This window comes from Rhipicephalus sanguineus, chromosome 1 (genome assembly GCF_013339695.2).
Source record: "Rhipicephalus sanguineus isolate Rsan-2018 chromosome 1, BIME_Rsan_1.4, whole genome shotgun sequence".
Lineage (NCBI taxonomy): Eukaryota > Metazoa > Arthropoda > Arachnida > Ixodida > Ixodidae > Rhipicephalus > Rhipicephalus sanguineus.
The window spans coordinates 10100749-10116069 of NC_051176.1; the positions used below are offsets into that span (position 1 = coordinate 10100749).

General features: G+C 45.7%; 1 protein-coding gene across 1 annotated transcript in view; it reads left to right on the plus strand.

Moving 5' to 3' along the window:
- The window catches only part of LOC119389391 (cGMP-dependent protein kinase, isozyme 1), a gene marked incomplete in the record, with an annotated part of 765645 nt that overhangs the window by 629844 nt on the left and 120480 nt on the right, over positions 1-15321 (plus strand). The window contains 1 exon segment of the mRNA XM_049413534.1: positions 7992-8133. Coding sequence (XP_049269491.1) covers positions 7992-8133 — 142 coding nt within the window.

Here is a 15321-nt window from a genome sequence, read left to right on the forward strand (position 1 = left end):
GCGTTCGATGCAGGTGTGCCGCCTACATACGCCGCACACCATGGAGTCACTATGAAGTCATGCAGTCATACCAGCAGTCACCATGCAGTCATATCAGCAGCCACACCTTCCATCGCGTCCTGCGACATGGATAGGACCTTCCTCAGCAAACCGATGGCCCACTTCCGACAACCGCCCCATCTGCTTTGCGTGTGGTTGCGACGGTGACGTCACACGCTATTGCGATCGCGTGCAGCCGCCTCGAGTCGCATCAACCGTCCCCAGCCAGTCCAGCAGCCCGTACTACGACACACTGCCAGCTATGTCACCGACGTCACGCGCAGTTCCATCTACGCGCTGTTCACCGTCTTCACGACGCCGCTCACTGTCGCCTATGCGGCCATGTCCGCTCGCACGAGAGCAGCAAAATTTGTCGTCGCAATCGACGAGGCAAGGTCTGCGACGCTCTCAAATTGCCAAAGCCCTCAGCGTAGCCCATCGAACGTAAAAGAACTGGTGGACGGTGTTCGCGCATCTGCCCTTGTAGACACTGGAGCCGCCGTATTGGTTATGGATGGCAAACTTAGCCGAATACTACAAATAGTGACGAAGACACTTTCCGGTTTATCCCTCCTTACAGCTAGCGCCCAAATTATTCATCCTACAGCAGTATACACAGCCCGCGTCATCATTCAGGACGCGATGTACGCCGTTCAATTCATCATAATTTCTACATGCTGTCACGAAGTCATCCTGGGTAGGGATCTTCTGTCTCGCCACGACGCCGTAATTCATTGTGCACTAGCCGAAATAGACTCTCGACGTTCAGATTTGACGCCGGAAGACAGTCCATCGGCTTCGAGCAAGATACTTGTCAAAGAAGACACCAAATGTGCCTCCAAACTCGTCGACGGCTGTGTCAGTCAACTGAGCCGGTCTCTCCGACACCACTGCACACCTTTCTTCATCTACTACGAAAGGCTTGCTGGTGTCATTTACGACCGCGCAAGTCACTCAGGGCAGCACCTCTATTTTTGTTACCAGCACGTCCCCCTACGTTGTTACGTTGCTGCGAGGTGAATTTCTCGGCAGAGTGGAATCTCTCGAAGACGCACAAGTTATGGACGCACCCGATGACACGTACTGTCCCAGTTCTAGTATGTTCAGTGCTGTTTCCACATCTGATTCGTCACCCGCTGTTGTATTTGGTACCTCGATTGCTGACAACCTTACGCCGGTCCAGCATTCCCAGCTTGTGTGCCTGTTGGAAGAATTTCGTTCTTCCGATATGGCTCAAACTTGTATCCGCCGCACGTCCGCTGCTCACGCATCGCATCGACACTAGCGCCCAACCAAAATTGCGGCAATGCCCATATCGCGTATCTCCCGCAAACCGTCGTGTAATTAAGGATCAAGTCGACGACATGCTTCGCCGTCTGTTAGGTTAAAAGACGTTCCTACTCAAACAGCCCGTAGGCGTGTCCTGCCGTTCTTGTTGTGTAGAAGGACGATTCTGTACGGTTTTGTGTGACTCTCGACGACTCAACAAGATCACTCGTAAGGATATTTATCCACTACTTCGAAGAGACGACGCAATTGATCGCCTCCAAGGAGGAGAATTCTTTTCATCTATCGATTTGCGCTCAGGGTACTGGCAAGTACCCACGGCTGATGACGCTCGACCGAAAACACCCTTTGTCACGCCCGACGGCTTGTACGAATTCAACGTCATGCCGTTTGGGCTGTGTAATGCGCCCGCCACCTTTGAGCGCATGATCGATACCGTTTTGAGCAACCTGAAATAGCACACATGCTTGTGCTACCTCTACGACGTCGTTGTTTTCGCTCCGGACTTCTTCACGCATCTTCAACACCTGCGGCAGGTTTTGACGCGTTTGTGCAACGCCGGTCTACGACTGAATCGAAAGAAGTGCCGATTTTTAGCACAGTAGCTGAGCTATACTAGGCTACGTCGTGTTCAAGGACGGAATTTTCCACGATCCAGCCAAGCTTCACGCCGTGGCCGAGTCCCCCAAACCTACGTCCGTCGAAGAATTGCGCAGTTTCATAGGACTGCGTTCCTACTTTCGGCGCTTGACTCGAAACTTCGCCACTATCATATCGCCGCTGACTAGGCTCCTTGGAAAGAACGGGCCCTTCGGTCATCAGAGTGTGACGACGCTTTCGCAAAACTCCGTCATTTGTTGACGTCTCCTCCTATGCTACGCCACTACGACCCAACAGCCCCTACAGAGGTACACACGGACGCCAGCAGTCTTGGTCTCGGCGCTGTCCTTGCGCAGCGCAAACGAGGGTTCTCTGAAGATGTCGAGGCATATGAAAGTCGCACTCTTACTATAGCCGAGACCAATTACACCGTCACGGAAAAAGAATGCCTGGCCATCCTCTCGGCCCTTACGAAGTTCAGACCTAGTTTGTATGGTCGCCCGTTTGATATCGTTACCGACCATCATGTACTATGCTGCTTGTCGTCATTGAAAGATCTCTCAGGCCGTCTCGCTCGCTGGGCACTTCGCCTGCAAGACTACGATATCCGCGTGCTGTATCGCGAGGGACGTCACCTTGCTGACGCCGACGGCCTCTCGCGCTATCACTTGCCTGACAGCCAAGCCGACTGCTCAGTGTCTATCCTCGCCGTTTTTTCCATCGACATTCTCACCATCGCTACCGAACAGCGCAAGGGTCAATGGATCACCTCGCTGATAGACTTGCTCACTGATCCATCGGCAACCCCAACTACTTGGGCGTTGCATCGTTGAGCGCACCATTTCGCCTGTCGTAACGACCTACTTCACCGACGCAATTAAAACGACGCCAGTCGCAACTAGTAATACCCCGTAGTCTGCATTGTTAAATATGCGGGTCGTTCTAATCTCATCCGCAGTGTCCACACACTGGAGTATCGAAAACTCAACACCGCATTCGGCAACAGTAGTTTTGGCGAGGAATGTACCGCTACGTTCAAAAGCTCGTTCGCTTCTGCCTCCATTGTCAGCGCCAAAAAACTTCAACGCCTCTGTCGCCAGCAGGTCTGCAACCTTCACCTTGCCCCAACCGGCCATTTGGGCGCTTTGAAATTGATTTGTACGGGCCACATTCTCTGTTGTCAGCTGGTAACCGATGGGCCATCGTCGCTGTTGACCATCTCACGAGATACGCCGAAACTGCCGCCCCCACAGCGGCTACAGCGCGCGATGCTGCCTCCTTCCTGCTAAACCAATCGATGCTATGTCATAGTCCAGGAGCTGCTCAGCGATCCGGGCCGTGTCTTCTTGTCAGAAGTCGTCGAAGCCATTCTCAAAGAGTACCACATTGTCCTCACAGACGAATGGCCTCACCAAACGCTTTAACCATACGCTAGGCAACATGATCTCAATGTACGTTGCCGTCGACCACATAAATTGGGATGCCATTCTGCCCTTCGTCATCTACGCCTACAATACCGCCCCTTAGAGCACTACTGGTTTCTCACCCTTCTTATTGTACGGCAGGCACCCGTCGCAAACAATCGGCACAATCCTTCATTGCAGGTCGTGTTGTTCTGAGTGTGCGCCTATTTCTGCCACAGCCAGACTCGCTGAGGAGTAAGGTGTGGGCAGCGGGCTAGTTGACATTCCATAATGCTAAAACTTTAGCGCAAAACGAGCACAGCGGACAAAGAAACGACAAAGCGCTTGTCCTCGTCGTTTCTTTGTCCGCTGTGGAGTGTCGCGAGGTTTCCAAGACCCTCACTACGCATGACCAAGAGCGGCAGAAGAGCATTCGAGGTGACACCACCACTTCTGAGACCATGTTCCTCCCTGGAGCGCTCATATGGCTCTCGGTGCCGACCACTGCAATTGGCCTCTTTACACAACTACGGTCCAAATATCAAGACCCCTGTCATATCGTCGAACGCACATCCCCGGCTAGCTACGTGATCGAACCCATTGAATCGTCTCCGGACATGCGCCGTCGAGGGCGCGACGTTTCAGTGTGCAGCGCCTCAGGACCTACCATGACTCGCTCATAGTGGCAAGCTGTTAGGTCTCCAAGCGGCTCCCTTTTCGTACACGGAGTAATTATAGCGAAGCCTCGGAACTCTGTAATGGGTCGTCCTCCCCAACGGCTTCTAGTGGGTCGATCGTCCCCTTCAGCTCTTTCCTGAAAGAACGCCGCTCGTGCAGCGAGTTTGTGCTCCGCCTTTGACTGCCGCTACTGCGCATTGTCGCCGAATGCCATCCAATAAACTCCTTTACAGTACAGATTAATGAAGAATTATACATTAAAAGATTCGATTGTTGGACAAGTTGGTATTCTGATCAGTAGCGTAGCAAGAAATATTTTTCGGGGGACTGGGGGGGTTCAATCACCCTTTATGCATGTTCGTACGTGTTTGTGTGTGTGTGCGTGGGGGGGGGGCAATTTAATGTATCTTTTCCATGCCACTTAATCAGGGGGAGGGGGGTGCCTTCGCTAGTCGAAAGGTGAATGTTGCTTACTGTTCGCCACGCAAGCACGTCAACCCACAAATGATCAATGAAATAATGGGTATAGCACTGGTACGCGTGTGAGATGCCCATCAACATTAATTGGCAAAACAAGAAACAAATCCCAAATCAAATGGACTCACGCAGGAAGGAAACGCCGGAAGGAAACTACCGCGAACACGTAAACAACAAACGAAAGTGTCACGTGAAGATTTCCAGTAGCGTTTTTTTTAATTAGCTGTGGAAGAATTATAGAGGAAGATATGGCAAATTCGTGAACTCTTACTTTATTTCGTCGTTCTTCTTCGGAGCCAAACTCACCAAGCTAGCGCACTTGGAGAAGAGAAGAGAATGTCTTACACTGCCTCGCCGGGCTTGTGCTTCTTATCTAGGATAGAGACCAGATCTGTGCGTAGCTAAACAACTAGACTTTACGTGCTCATATAAACATAGACATAGGTAGTTACTTATTTGCAATGGAACTGTCGCCATGTAACTTCGCAGAGCCGGCAGTCTCGCTTACGCGACCAGAACGCTCGTGAAGAGCCAGGTTTGGACCCCTTGGTTGCTCGTACGCGATCTGCTCGCGGCAACCCATGACATCCCAGCAAACATTGGGCCTACTGGAACTTGGTTTTATAATGACGACATTTTATTCCTTTCTCTCTTCGTTCCTTCAAAAACTTTGCGAGACAGATGAGGTGAACGACCTAAAAACGTGTTTTTAGAAGCATACCTTCATGAAACACACAACGGCGCAGCACTACATCCTTCTGAAGTTCTCTCTTCACACTCAGAACGGGACAAGAGCAAACCGCCGACATATTCATGTGTGCGCCCCGCCAACTAGTGAGCCCATCACAATCCACCAACGGCGGTGTACCTTTTGCGTCCCCTTGTGGACACCTGCACGCATTTGTCGTCTGATGTTAAAACAACTGGTCATTACTGGTACCCATCTCGGTCGCTCTTTCTACAAAAGGTCTTCAAACGACGTGCGGCTATCAAAAAGCCCCTACCGATACAAGAGGGATCTCATGTACGACATGTCCCCGATTTGGGCACACATCAGTGACCGGGCACACTTTTGGGAAGAGGTCGTTGGCGAGATATGCTTGCGGAAAAGTCACAGTTCTTTTGGGTTCCTTGTTTACTGTTCAACCAAGCGCCGAAACCGACTGGTGTTGTACTTTTGGGACGCCAGCCCTGTCCAACCGCGTAGAGCGCTGCATTTCTGGACGCGGAAGGTTCGAGAAACAGCCAGATTTTAACAGCGGAAAAAATGACTTCGTCGTGCGACTTGACTGATAAATGTAGAAGCTTCATTTTAAACACACCGAATTATTCTCCAGCTCCGGCGCCATTTTCTCTACGGCCCTTTCAAATAAAACAATTTTGGTCCATAATTTTATTTTCGAACAATGGTTCAATGTGTCAGTTTTTACTGACAGAATGACGGAATATGACAGAAATAGCAGAATATTTCGGGGCACAGACATGCTAGAAGAATTCTTCCAAGTGGAACTGTGCAGAAAGACGACTGCCTCGAACTTTTCAATACAAGCATGGCCGCTTGATGCACTCATGGAAAAGTTCAATATTCCATCTTAGTGAACTGGGCGGCTGACAGTAGTAATTATTGTCTCACTTTGTGCCCCCCTGGATACATAACTTATCTGCAAATGTGGTTCTCACGTGCTTCACATTGCTGAATTTTAACAAAACCGTCAACTTTAACTTTAAAGACCCTTTATATTAATTATTACAGACTGGCTAAAAATAGGCATCTTTTTTGTTTTTATGTGTGTTTCCCTACTTTTCTATGTAACTGGAATTTCGTTTTAATGACTGGGGTCTAGAGCCTTCCGATGGCTTTTTATCTGGGCATTCCATCATTTAATAAGCAACACGAAGAAAAACAGCGAAGATGCCTGATTAGCTGATGCAGAAGCAGCATTTTGCATAAGTGTTGTTTATTTTTGTCATTTGGCTACATACTGAGTGTCGTTACGCTGTAATTTTTCTTGAAAATAGCAGTCGGTTTCACAACCCGTAAAACGCATACGATTCTGTTCAAAGATTCCGCGAGTGTTTTGATGTTGTACTTGCGTGTTGCAACGTCACGTGTCCGCAATGGGCGTACTAGTCGACTGAAGAGCCTGCGTTTCTTGTAGAACGTCAAGGGCCTTTTCTCAAGGGAGAGGCTACCGGTCGCTCGGCCTATACTGCTAAGGCGAAATCCCTCTAAGCAAGTGTACTCATACTGTGGGGCCCGTGTGAAAATAGGCCGACTCTTGGCTGGCTAAAGCTTTTGAGAAGCAGTTTCTAAGTGAAAATGGGCCCCTTTTGAGCTATGTATGCCATTGAAATTCTACTGGTGCCGGTCCTATAGTGGCTGTTCCCTTAACAAGGCGAGAACATTGACAATTTTCTGAGAGAATTCACTCGTTCAGAATGACACCTATACATTCGGAGCTGGTGGCGAGAAGAAAACGCCCCTAAAATGCCTAACATGTTCGGCTATAGCGGACGCTATTTAAAATCAGCCGAGAGTTAATATTTAGGGTTGTATATCGCTTCTGCCATGTTCCATCTTTCTTACTCGCTTATCAGGCGGAACAAGTATTAGCTGCACGCCAAAGCTGTCTATCATAGTCGTACTGAGATCGAAGGTAATCCATGATGCTGTTTTGGTAAATAGTCGTCGACCGAAGTGACCGACGAAAATTTGTGTGATTATGGACGATTGCAAAGAAGTCGTTTATAGCGGATTATTGATATCCAGAAGTATAGCGAAAGGTGTAAGCAAGAAATTAAGCGCTTCTATCCCTCTTATCGCAACTAAGCCTTAAGAAAAATATTTTAAACTCTCACGACGGCAAATCGTTCGCTGTTCTATACGTGTAATTATGCTTAGCGCATGCGTTTAGTACTTGAAAATGCGCGCATCTTCTACAATTGGGACTCACCAACTTCCATGGGGATGTAGCCACAAAACGCCCTTCGCTGCTACGAGAGCGTCTTCATTGCCCAGAGTTCGTGCCTCTGCAAAGCACCACAGCGTGCGATTTCATTTGAGTTCATCATCTTCAGGGCACCCTCTTCTTTTCCTTTTTTTTTTGAGGGGTGGGGAGGATTACATATTGGGTGGGGTTTTATTTTGGTAAACAATATCAGCGGTGCAGATTGTTTTCGTGTTTAAGGTGATCAAGAACACTATTTTGAAAAGCAGATGATGGTGACGATGTCCCGGAGCAGGGCGTTCCAGTCTGTAGCTGCTCGAAAAACGAACGAGGCAATGAAAGTAGTAGCAGTGCGCGATCATGGGCGGGCAACCTGAAGTGCATGCCTGGTGCGGTGAAATATGCGTGAGATTTGATAACGAAACGACCGCTACCAGCAGCGTAACAATATATATGTGGCAGAAATTCACGCAAAAAATCGCTATTGAGCCTATTCATCTCGATCATTCATGCCTCAGAATAAAAAAAAAGTTTCTTTTGATACGACTATTCCCCACAGGGGAGCATTTGACGAGAGCAGCACAAGATTTTACACGGGCTGCGTGCTGGAAGCTCTGCAGTATCTGCACGACAAAAACATCGTGTACCGAGACCTCAAGCCAGAAAACATGGTCTTGGACTCAACAGGATACGCAAAACTGGTAAGCCAGCACCGGCCGATTTTGCCGCTTTGCCGTGCTTTTGCCGATTTTGTCTTATTTGCTGCCGATATTGTCTTATTTTCTGACAGTCGAGAGGATATACAGCAGCTGGCCGATATATGCGGAAGGAAAGGGGAAGCTCTAGGACTAGGATTTAGTGTAACAAAATATCGATTGATGGTATTCAATGATCCTTGTGATCAGGCGGTGTCAATACAGGGCCAAGAAATACCGAGGGTGAGCGAACACAAGTACCTCGGAGTATGGATAAATGAGGGTGACAGGTACATGGAGGTACAGGTAAAAGCCTCGGCAGCAAAAGGAAAGAGGAATGCTGCAATATTGAAGCACAGAGCGTTGTGGGGATACAATAGGTACGAGGTGCTTCGATGTCTGTGGAAAGGTGTAATCGTTCCGGGGCTTACTTTTGGGAACTCAGTGGTGTGCATGAGGGCAGAGGTGCAATCGGGAATGGATGAAACATCAAAAGTCTGTGGGACGCCTCGCGTTGGGTGCTCACGGGAAGACGACAAATGAGGCTGTAAAGGGCTTTATGGGATGGGTTGGTTTGAGGCGAGGGAGGCTCAGAGCAAAATAAGGTTCGATCAAAGCTAAGGAATATGAAGGAGAGTAGATGGGCAGAGAAGGTGTTCCCTTATTGTATAGGAAGAACGTGGACACACAGTGGAGAAAAAGAACTAGGACGCTCACTAGTAAATATACGGCTGGTAGTGTAAGCAATATGTCGACAAAGAGCGTTAACCGATAAGTCAGAGAGGCGGAGAGGATTTACTGGACGGCAGCTATGGAGAAAAAACCGGCTTTGGGCAACTACCGAAAGGGCAAAAATGAAATGAGGAGGGAGGCATTTTACGATAATTCAAGGGGAAGCGCTTTACTGTTTGAAGCGAGATCTAGTTGCCTTAGAACGCGTAGTTATAAAGCGAGATTCAGTAAAGAAGAACAACAATGCACGTGCTGCGGGGAAGATAAGGAAACAGCGGAGCATGTTCTGAGTGAATGTGGAGATATCCACCCAGGTGTACGTTTGGGCACGAGCCTACATGACGCCTTGGGTTTTAGAGACAATGGAAAGCTGAACACACCCACGATTGAAATAAGTAAGACACCGTTAAAGTGTTGCTTGTACGAAATTAGAGAGAAAGGACAAAAAGAATTATTCGAAAAAAATAAGTATATTCTGCCGTAAATGGCAGATAACTGGGCTGAAAATTTGAGTTTTTTTTTTTCTGGAGTAAGATAGTTTTAATTGAAGTAGAGACTTCTAGGCCAACACTAAGGAAAAGAAGAGTAAAGTGCTTTTTTTTTGTCGAGCCTGCTGGCACACTTGTCACCGCCCCGTTATAAAGGGGACGCTCATAGCATCCATCCGCCCATCCGTGCTTCTAGCTGAGCACGGGCTCATAGACTGAGCTATACTTTATTTGGATGAAGCATAGGCAGGCTTGCAATACACGGCAAATATCAGCTCAAATTAAAGAAGTGAGAGCAGATGCGACAATTTTCAGCCCATCTGTGTCAGTTCCCACTGTGCACCTCAGGCTCGTATATGCTTGTGAAACGTTATGCCACGTTGGTAAATACGGTAGGTGCATTCGACGAACACCGGGAACCTGAAGGTTCCGGGTGCTTTCTAATCACAACTGTGCCAACAGAAACATAAATAACGTGTCTCAGCTGTTTGGAGCACAACCTGATTGTTGGTCGAATGCGCAGTGGCGCCGAGGTTTTCTCATTAGCTCGCAGCCAATGCTCGAAACCGTGTAATCTTGCGCCTTCTGGAGCCAGGGCAATATCGCTTTTCATACCAGTTTTTCTGCAATGGACGGTCTTTATTTTGTTGATAGGAGAAATAAAGGCCGCTACGAACCTATGTGCACTACATCTTTGCAGCTGTTGCTACATGACATTCGAGAAGTCTCCTCCATGGCCGCAATACTGATTATCCCTCTGAACTCGAGACGTCTATAGCTACTGTGTTCACGCGCGAAGCCCATAGCGTTAGCTCGTGAACGAGCACTTTAATCATGGTTCAGCTGAACTTTTGGGAAACGAAAAGTTAATCACTAATGAATCAATCAATCAACTTTTATTTCTCATAGAGAAATATGCGGGATGACGGAAAAAAAGCCGCAATACTACGGCTTGACAAAGCTCCGGCCACAAAAATTGATTTTGCTGGAAATAAAACATTTGATTTGAATGCACTTTGACAGGAAGAGGCAAATGTAGCGATTACTAGGAAAAACATGAGAAGATCTGGTCTTTATACGTCATTATACATAGTAGTACACATTCATAAGACTTATGGAAAAAAGGACAAAAAAAAAGAAAAACACGAACAGTTGTACGTAATGTGACGTGTACAACAGAAGTTGATAAATAATCCAACAAAAAACTGCAAAGGCAATAAATCAGTATTACATTGAGAACATAAAAAACGTTAAAAACATGCCGTAGTCATTGGTAAACGACATGAACGTAACATCATTTGAACGAAATCTAAAGCAGATAGTAGTTACCAACACTGAGCACATTTCTCTAGTATGCGAAATGTTATAGCCTCGGTTTATTATATGGACCATGATAATAAGTCCTATTGCTGAAAAAAAATTACAATTTCAACGCACAGTACAAAAAGATTCACTATTAAAAAAAAAACAAAAAAAAAACTAAACAGTTTCCGAAAGAGAATGAGCAAGCCAAATGCACACAGTCAAAAAGAGAAAAAAAAACGGCATGCGCAAACAGATAAACCGTACGTATCATTCTGCGACTGATGAATACAACTAGTTGTTAGTGTGAAACGAAGTCTAATCTTCACCCGATAAGAATGAGCGAAAGGTGCGCGCTGAAGCCGACTCAGCGGCTATGCCATGTTTTGCGTATTTGTTTAAGATTACAGCTAGTTGATACGATACAGACTGATTGCCATAGTCTGTGCGGCATATTGGCTGGATCCAGTCATCCTGACTTCTTGTGTCGGATGTACAGTGACGTCTTGCTAGGCGAAACGAACTGATGAATTCGGTGTTATTAGTCCTCATGGCGAGACGGTATGTGCAGGAAAGACGGAATGCGTAGACGAATTTAACTTTGAGTATATTAAATGCTTCAAAATAAGGGGCAGTATGAGTAGCATACGAAACGTTGGCTATTGCACGAATTGCGCGTTTGGCATATACCGAGTTTATTCAAGTTGTCAGAGGATGTAGTACCCCATACAAGATGACAATAATTTAATGTCGATAAAAATATTCCATTGTATATCAGACGTTTAGCTTTTTCTGGTAATATTTGACGGTTTTTATTAATCAATGCAGTGACGGAATTTAACTTGTTGCAAACATTTTGCACATGCTTATTCCACGACAATGTTTCTGTGAAAGTGACACCCAAAGCTTTGATCTCTCTAACAACACTAATTACGTCATTATGAAGATACAACTTTTTTGTCAGTTCAGTAACTCTCTGTCTAGTGCTGAAAATTATGGCTTGAGTCTGTTTTGTGTTAATTTTCAAGGAATTTCTTTTTGACCACGCTGGTACTTCTCCAAGCGCATCATTAGCTAAAGATACCAACCCATCCGGCTTTACTCCGCTGAAAAAAAGGGCTGTATCATCGTCGTAACCTATCCGCTTACAATTATTAAAAGAGGAACAAATGTCGTTTATGTAGACGATGAATAAGAGCGGGCCGAGTATACTGCTCTGGGGCACCCCGGACTTCAGGCGTTTAGTCTTTGAATTGAAAGTGTAATTTGTGACAAATTGACTTCTATGGCGAAGGTATGAACGCAGAAGGTCATTGGACCTCCCACGTACGCCATAGTGTTCTAGCTTATACAGTAGTAGGCTACGTTGCACACAATCAAATGCTTTTGAGAAGTCGATGTATACACCTAGTACTATATTTTTGTCTTCAAAGGCATCTATTATACATTCTTTTTGAGCAAGTAGTGCTTGTTCTGTGGATTTTCCTTTCAAGAACCCGTACTGGGCCAATGAAATGAGACAGTCTTTATTCAAGAAGCGAAAACGTCGTGCGTGAATAATCTTTTCCAGGCCTTTCGATAAGATTGGGAGTATAGAAATTGGTCTAAAATTTCCCAAATCATTTTTATCGCCCCCCTTGCGTATGGCAAAAGTTAGAAGACGTTCCAGGATTCCTGTTGTGGCAACAGTGGTTGCGCATTCGAAACACGTTTGCAAACAAAATATGCCAATTACTTATCGAATTGTGCAGTGACCCACTGGAAAGCCTCCATGCTAAATATGCAAGTGCAATTACTGTTGTTCTAAATTTTCGCGGCATGTATGAAGAGGCATGCACGTTGAAGCCCTACATGACGAATACCATAGAGTGAAATATGCTCTGGCGTGCTCTGCTTCGCCCTCAGCAAAAACTTTGTGCACAGCTAGCAGTGAATTTTCATCGCTTATCTCAACTTTCTGAGTACCTAAAATGCTTCCAAATTTTCTCGCTATTTCTTGCAAGAAAGTGCCCCAAAGTGGTGCCCCTAGTTTTATAATCCGCAGACAAAAAAAAAAAACAAATCCGTCGCGCTCAACGAGCTTTCGCGCCAGTTAAAAACAGAAATAAAGGCGACTGGAGACAACTTTTTCTCAAGCACTTTAACTGATTTTATGGTAAACCAACCGCGTAAATTTTGGAAGTACTTATACAAACCAGATAGCTCTGTGACTAAAATGTAAATATCGGGTAGTATCGTTGAAGACGCGCGGACCATTGCAGATGCTTTTAACACTTTCTTCCAGTGAGTTTTTTACACGTACGCAGCCTTCGTATTTAGCATTGTCTAATAACGAAGGCTGCATGCCAGAGGTAACAATATCAGAATCTGGTATACGCAACCTGCTTCTTCAACTTGACGTCAAAATGTCGTAAGGCTCGGATGAAATGTCTAATGCATTTATTAATCGCTATGCTGCTCAGTTATCCGGTTTCCTGCAGAAGGTATTTTCCTTGTCGTTAGAAACAGCGGTGCTTCCTGGTGACTGGCAAAAGTGATTCCTATCCATAAAAGCGGGAACAAACAACTATTAAACACCTACAGGCCAATATCACTGACAAGCACATGTTGTAAATTAATGGAGCATATAATAAATAAAGCAGTGATGAACTACCTGGACGATAATAATGTGCTTTACCCCAAGCAACACGGTTTTCGAAGGAAGCTTTCGACCACTACACAACTTTTAGAAATTACCCTTGTTTTTGCCACAGCTATTAATTCTAGACAACAGGTAGATGCGATATTTATTGATTTCGCTAAAGCATTCGACCGCGTCCAGCACTCGTTACTCATACAAAAACATCAATCATTTCGCGTTTACTCGAAAATAGTATCTTCGACTGCTGCTTATCTCTCCAATCGTACCCAGTATGTTTCTTTTAATAATGCTGAGTCAAACCGCGCCGGCGTGTTTTCTGGAGCTCCCCAGGGATCCGTACTATAGGACGAACACTCGTCCTCATCTACATTATTGACATTTACACGGCTATGGAAGCAGGTATTACAATGGGGCTCTTTGCAGACGACGGCGTCATATACTCTCCTACTATCACAACAGAGGACCAGGTAAAAGTCGACAAATCTTTAGAGCTTATTGGAAAATGGTGTGAAAAACACGGTATGCAAGTTAATACAGATAAAACTATGTGTATTACAATTACCCAGAGAAAGACACCAATCCACTTTAAATATACACCCTCTCTGGGGCAGTCATCAAACACGTGAATACCGTAAAGTACTTGGTGGTCACAATAACGCAGTCTTTAAAGTGGAATGTTCGTATTCATCAGATTTCTGCCCGAGCATTCGAGCAACTTGGCTTTTTAAGGCGTAAACTGACTGGCACTTCTCCTCAGGTTAAACAAACATCGTACAAAACACTAGTTAGACCCGTCCTAGAATACGCAGCAATAGTTTGGAACGCGCACCAAAAGAACATGACTGATGTATTAGAAAAAATCCAAAATTGGGCTCTTAGATTCATTTATTCAATGTATGCCAGGCAGGAGAGTGCTTCCGCGCTGCGTTTGCGAGCACGTGTCGCAACTCCCGCTAGTGGACGACAGCTGGCTTGTGTGAAGTTTCTTTTCCTTCATTCGAATAACTCAGTAAATATAAATAAGGACATATACCTAAAAGCTCCGAACCGTCACTCCAGCAGAACTAACAACGAGAAATGCATACGCCCATTCTTGTCACGTTGGCACACGTTTAAGTATTCTTTATTTGCCTGCAGGTATAGAGTTGTGCAATGACCTTCCGAATGACGTCGTCAGTGCTTAGTCCCTTGATTCATTTTCGTCGCTGCTGGAATCTCATTTAGAGGCATTGCAATAGGTTCGCTGGTATCGGTGTGCAAATGAAAGGAAAAACAATGTATCGCGCATGTACTTGCACATTATTACTCGTGTTCAACAGTTTTCACCTGTGTGTATTTCATGTTATCTTGTTCCTAGGGTACAACCTTGTTATTGCTATATTATTATTTGTCTTGAACGTGTATGCTAGCTTTTTTTTTCTTTCTTACACACTTGAAATGCTTATATGCATGGTTCATCTGTTGCTTTTTCTTTTTTTGCTGTTGTCGCTATTATACTTACCTTGCACTGCGGGTTTTGCCTTTTTCATTTTACTAATATGAAGTCCACTTTATTTCGTATGCCCTGTCTTGTATAGACCTGAAAAGGCACACAATATTGAATAAATAAATAATAAATAATAATAAAGCGTCTTCTACATACAGCACACGTAACGACCAGGACAGAGAAAGGGAACACACGACCACTCTGTGTCGTGGTCGTTACGTGTGCTGTGTGTTCAATAATGTTTAACCAACAAGTGCCAGTGCGCACTATTGAACTACATACTTGGGTGTTTTTCAAATATGTGGCATTTGTCTATGTACATAGCTTTACAGCTACATTACCCGAACGGACGCCACAGTATGAGCAAGGGAGCTATTCCCGAACTGACCATTTCGTGGACTGTCCATTCCTGCCGCCGTTAATTGGCCGGAGCTTGACGAGCAGTTTCCGGTTCTTCATCCGCCACGTCATTTTGACGTGGCGGACCGCAACTCTTGACACAATTGAGAGGAACGGAATGCGCTATAATGCGGCGAACGCAGCCT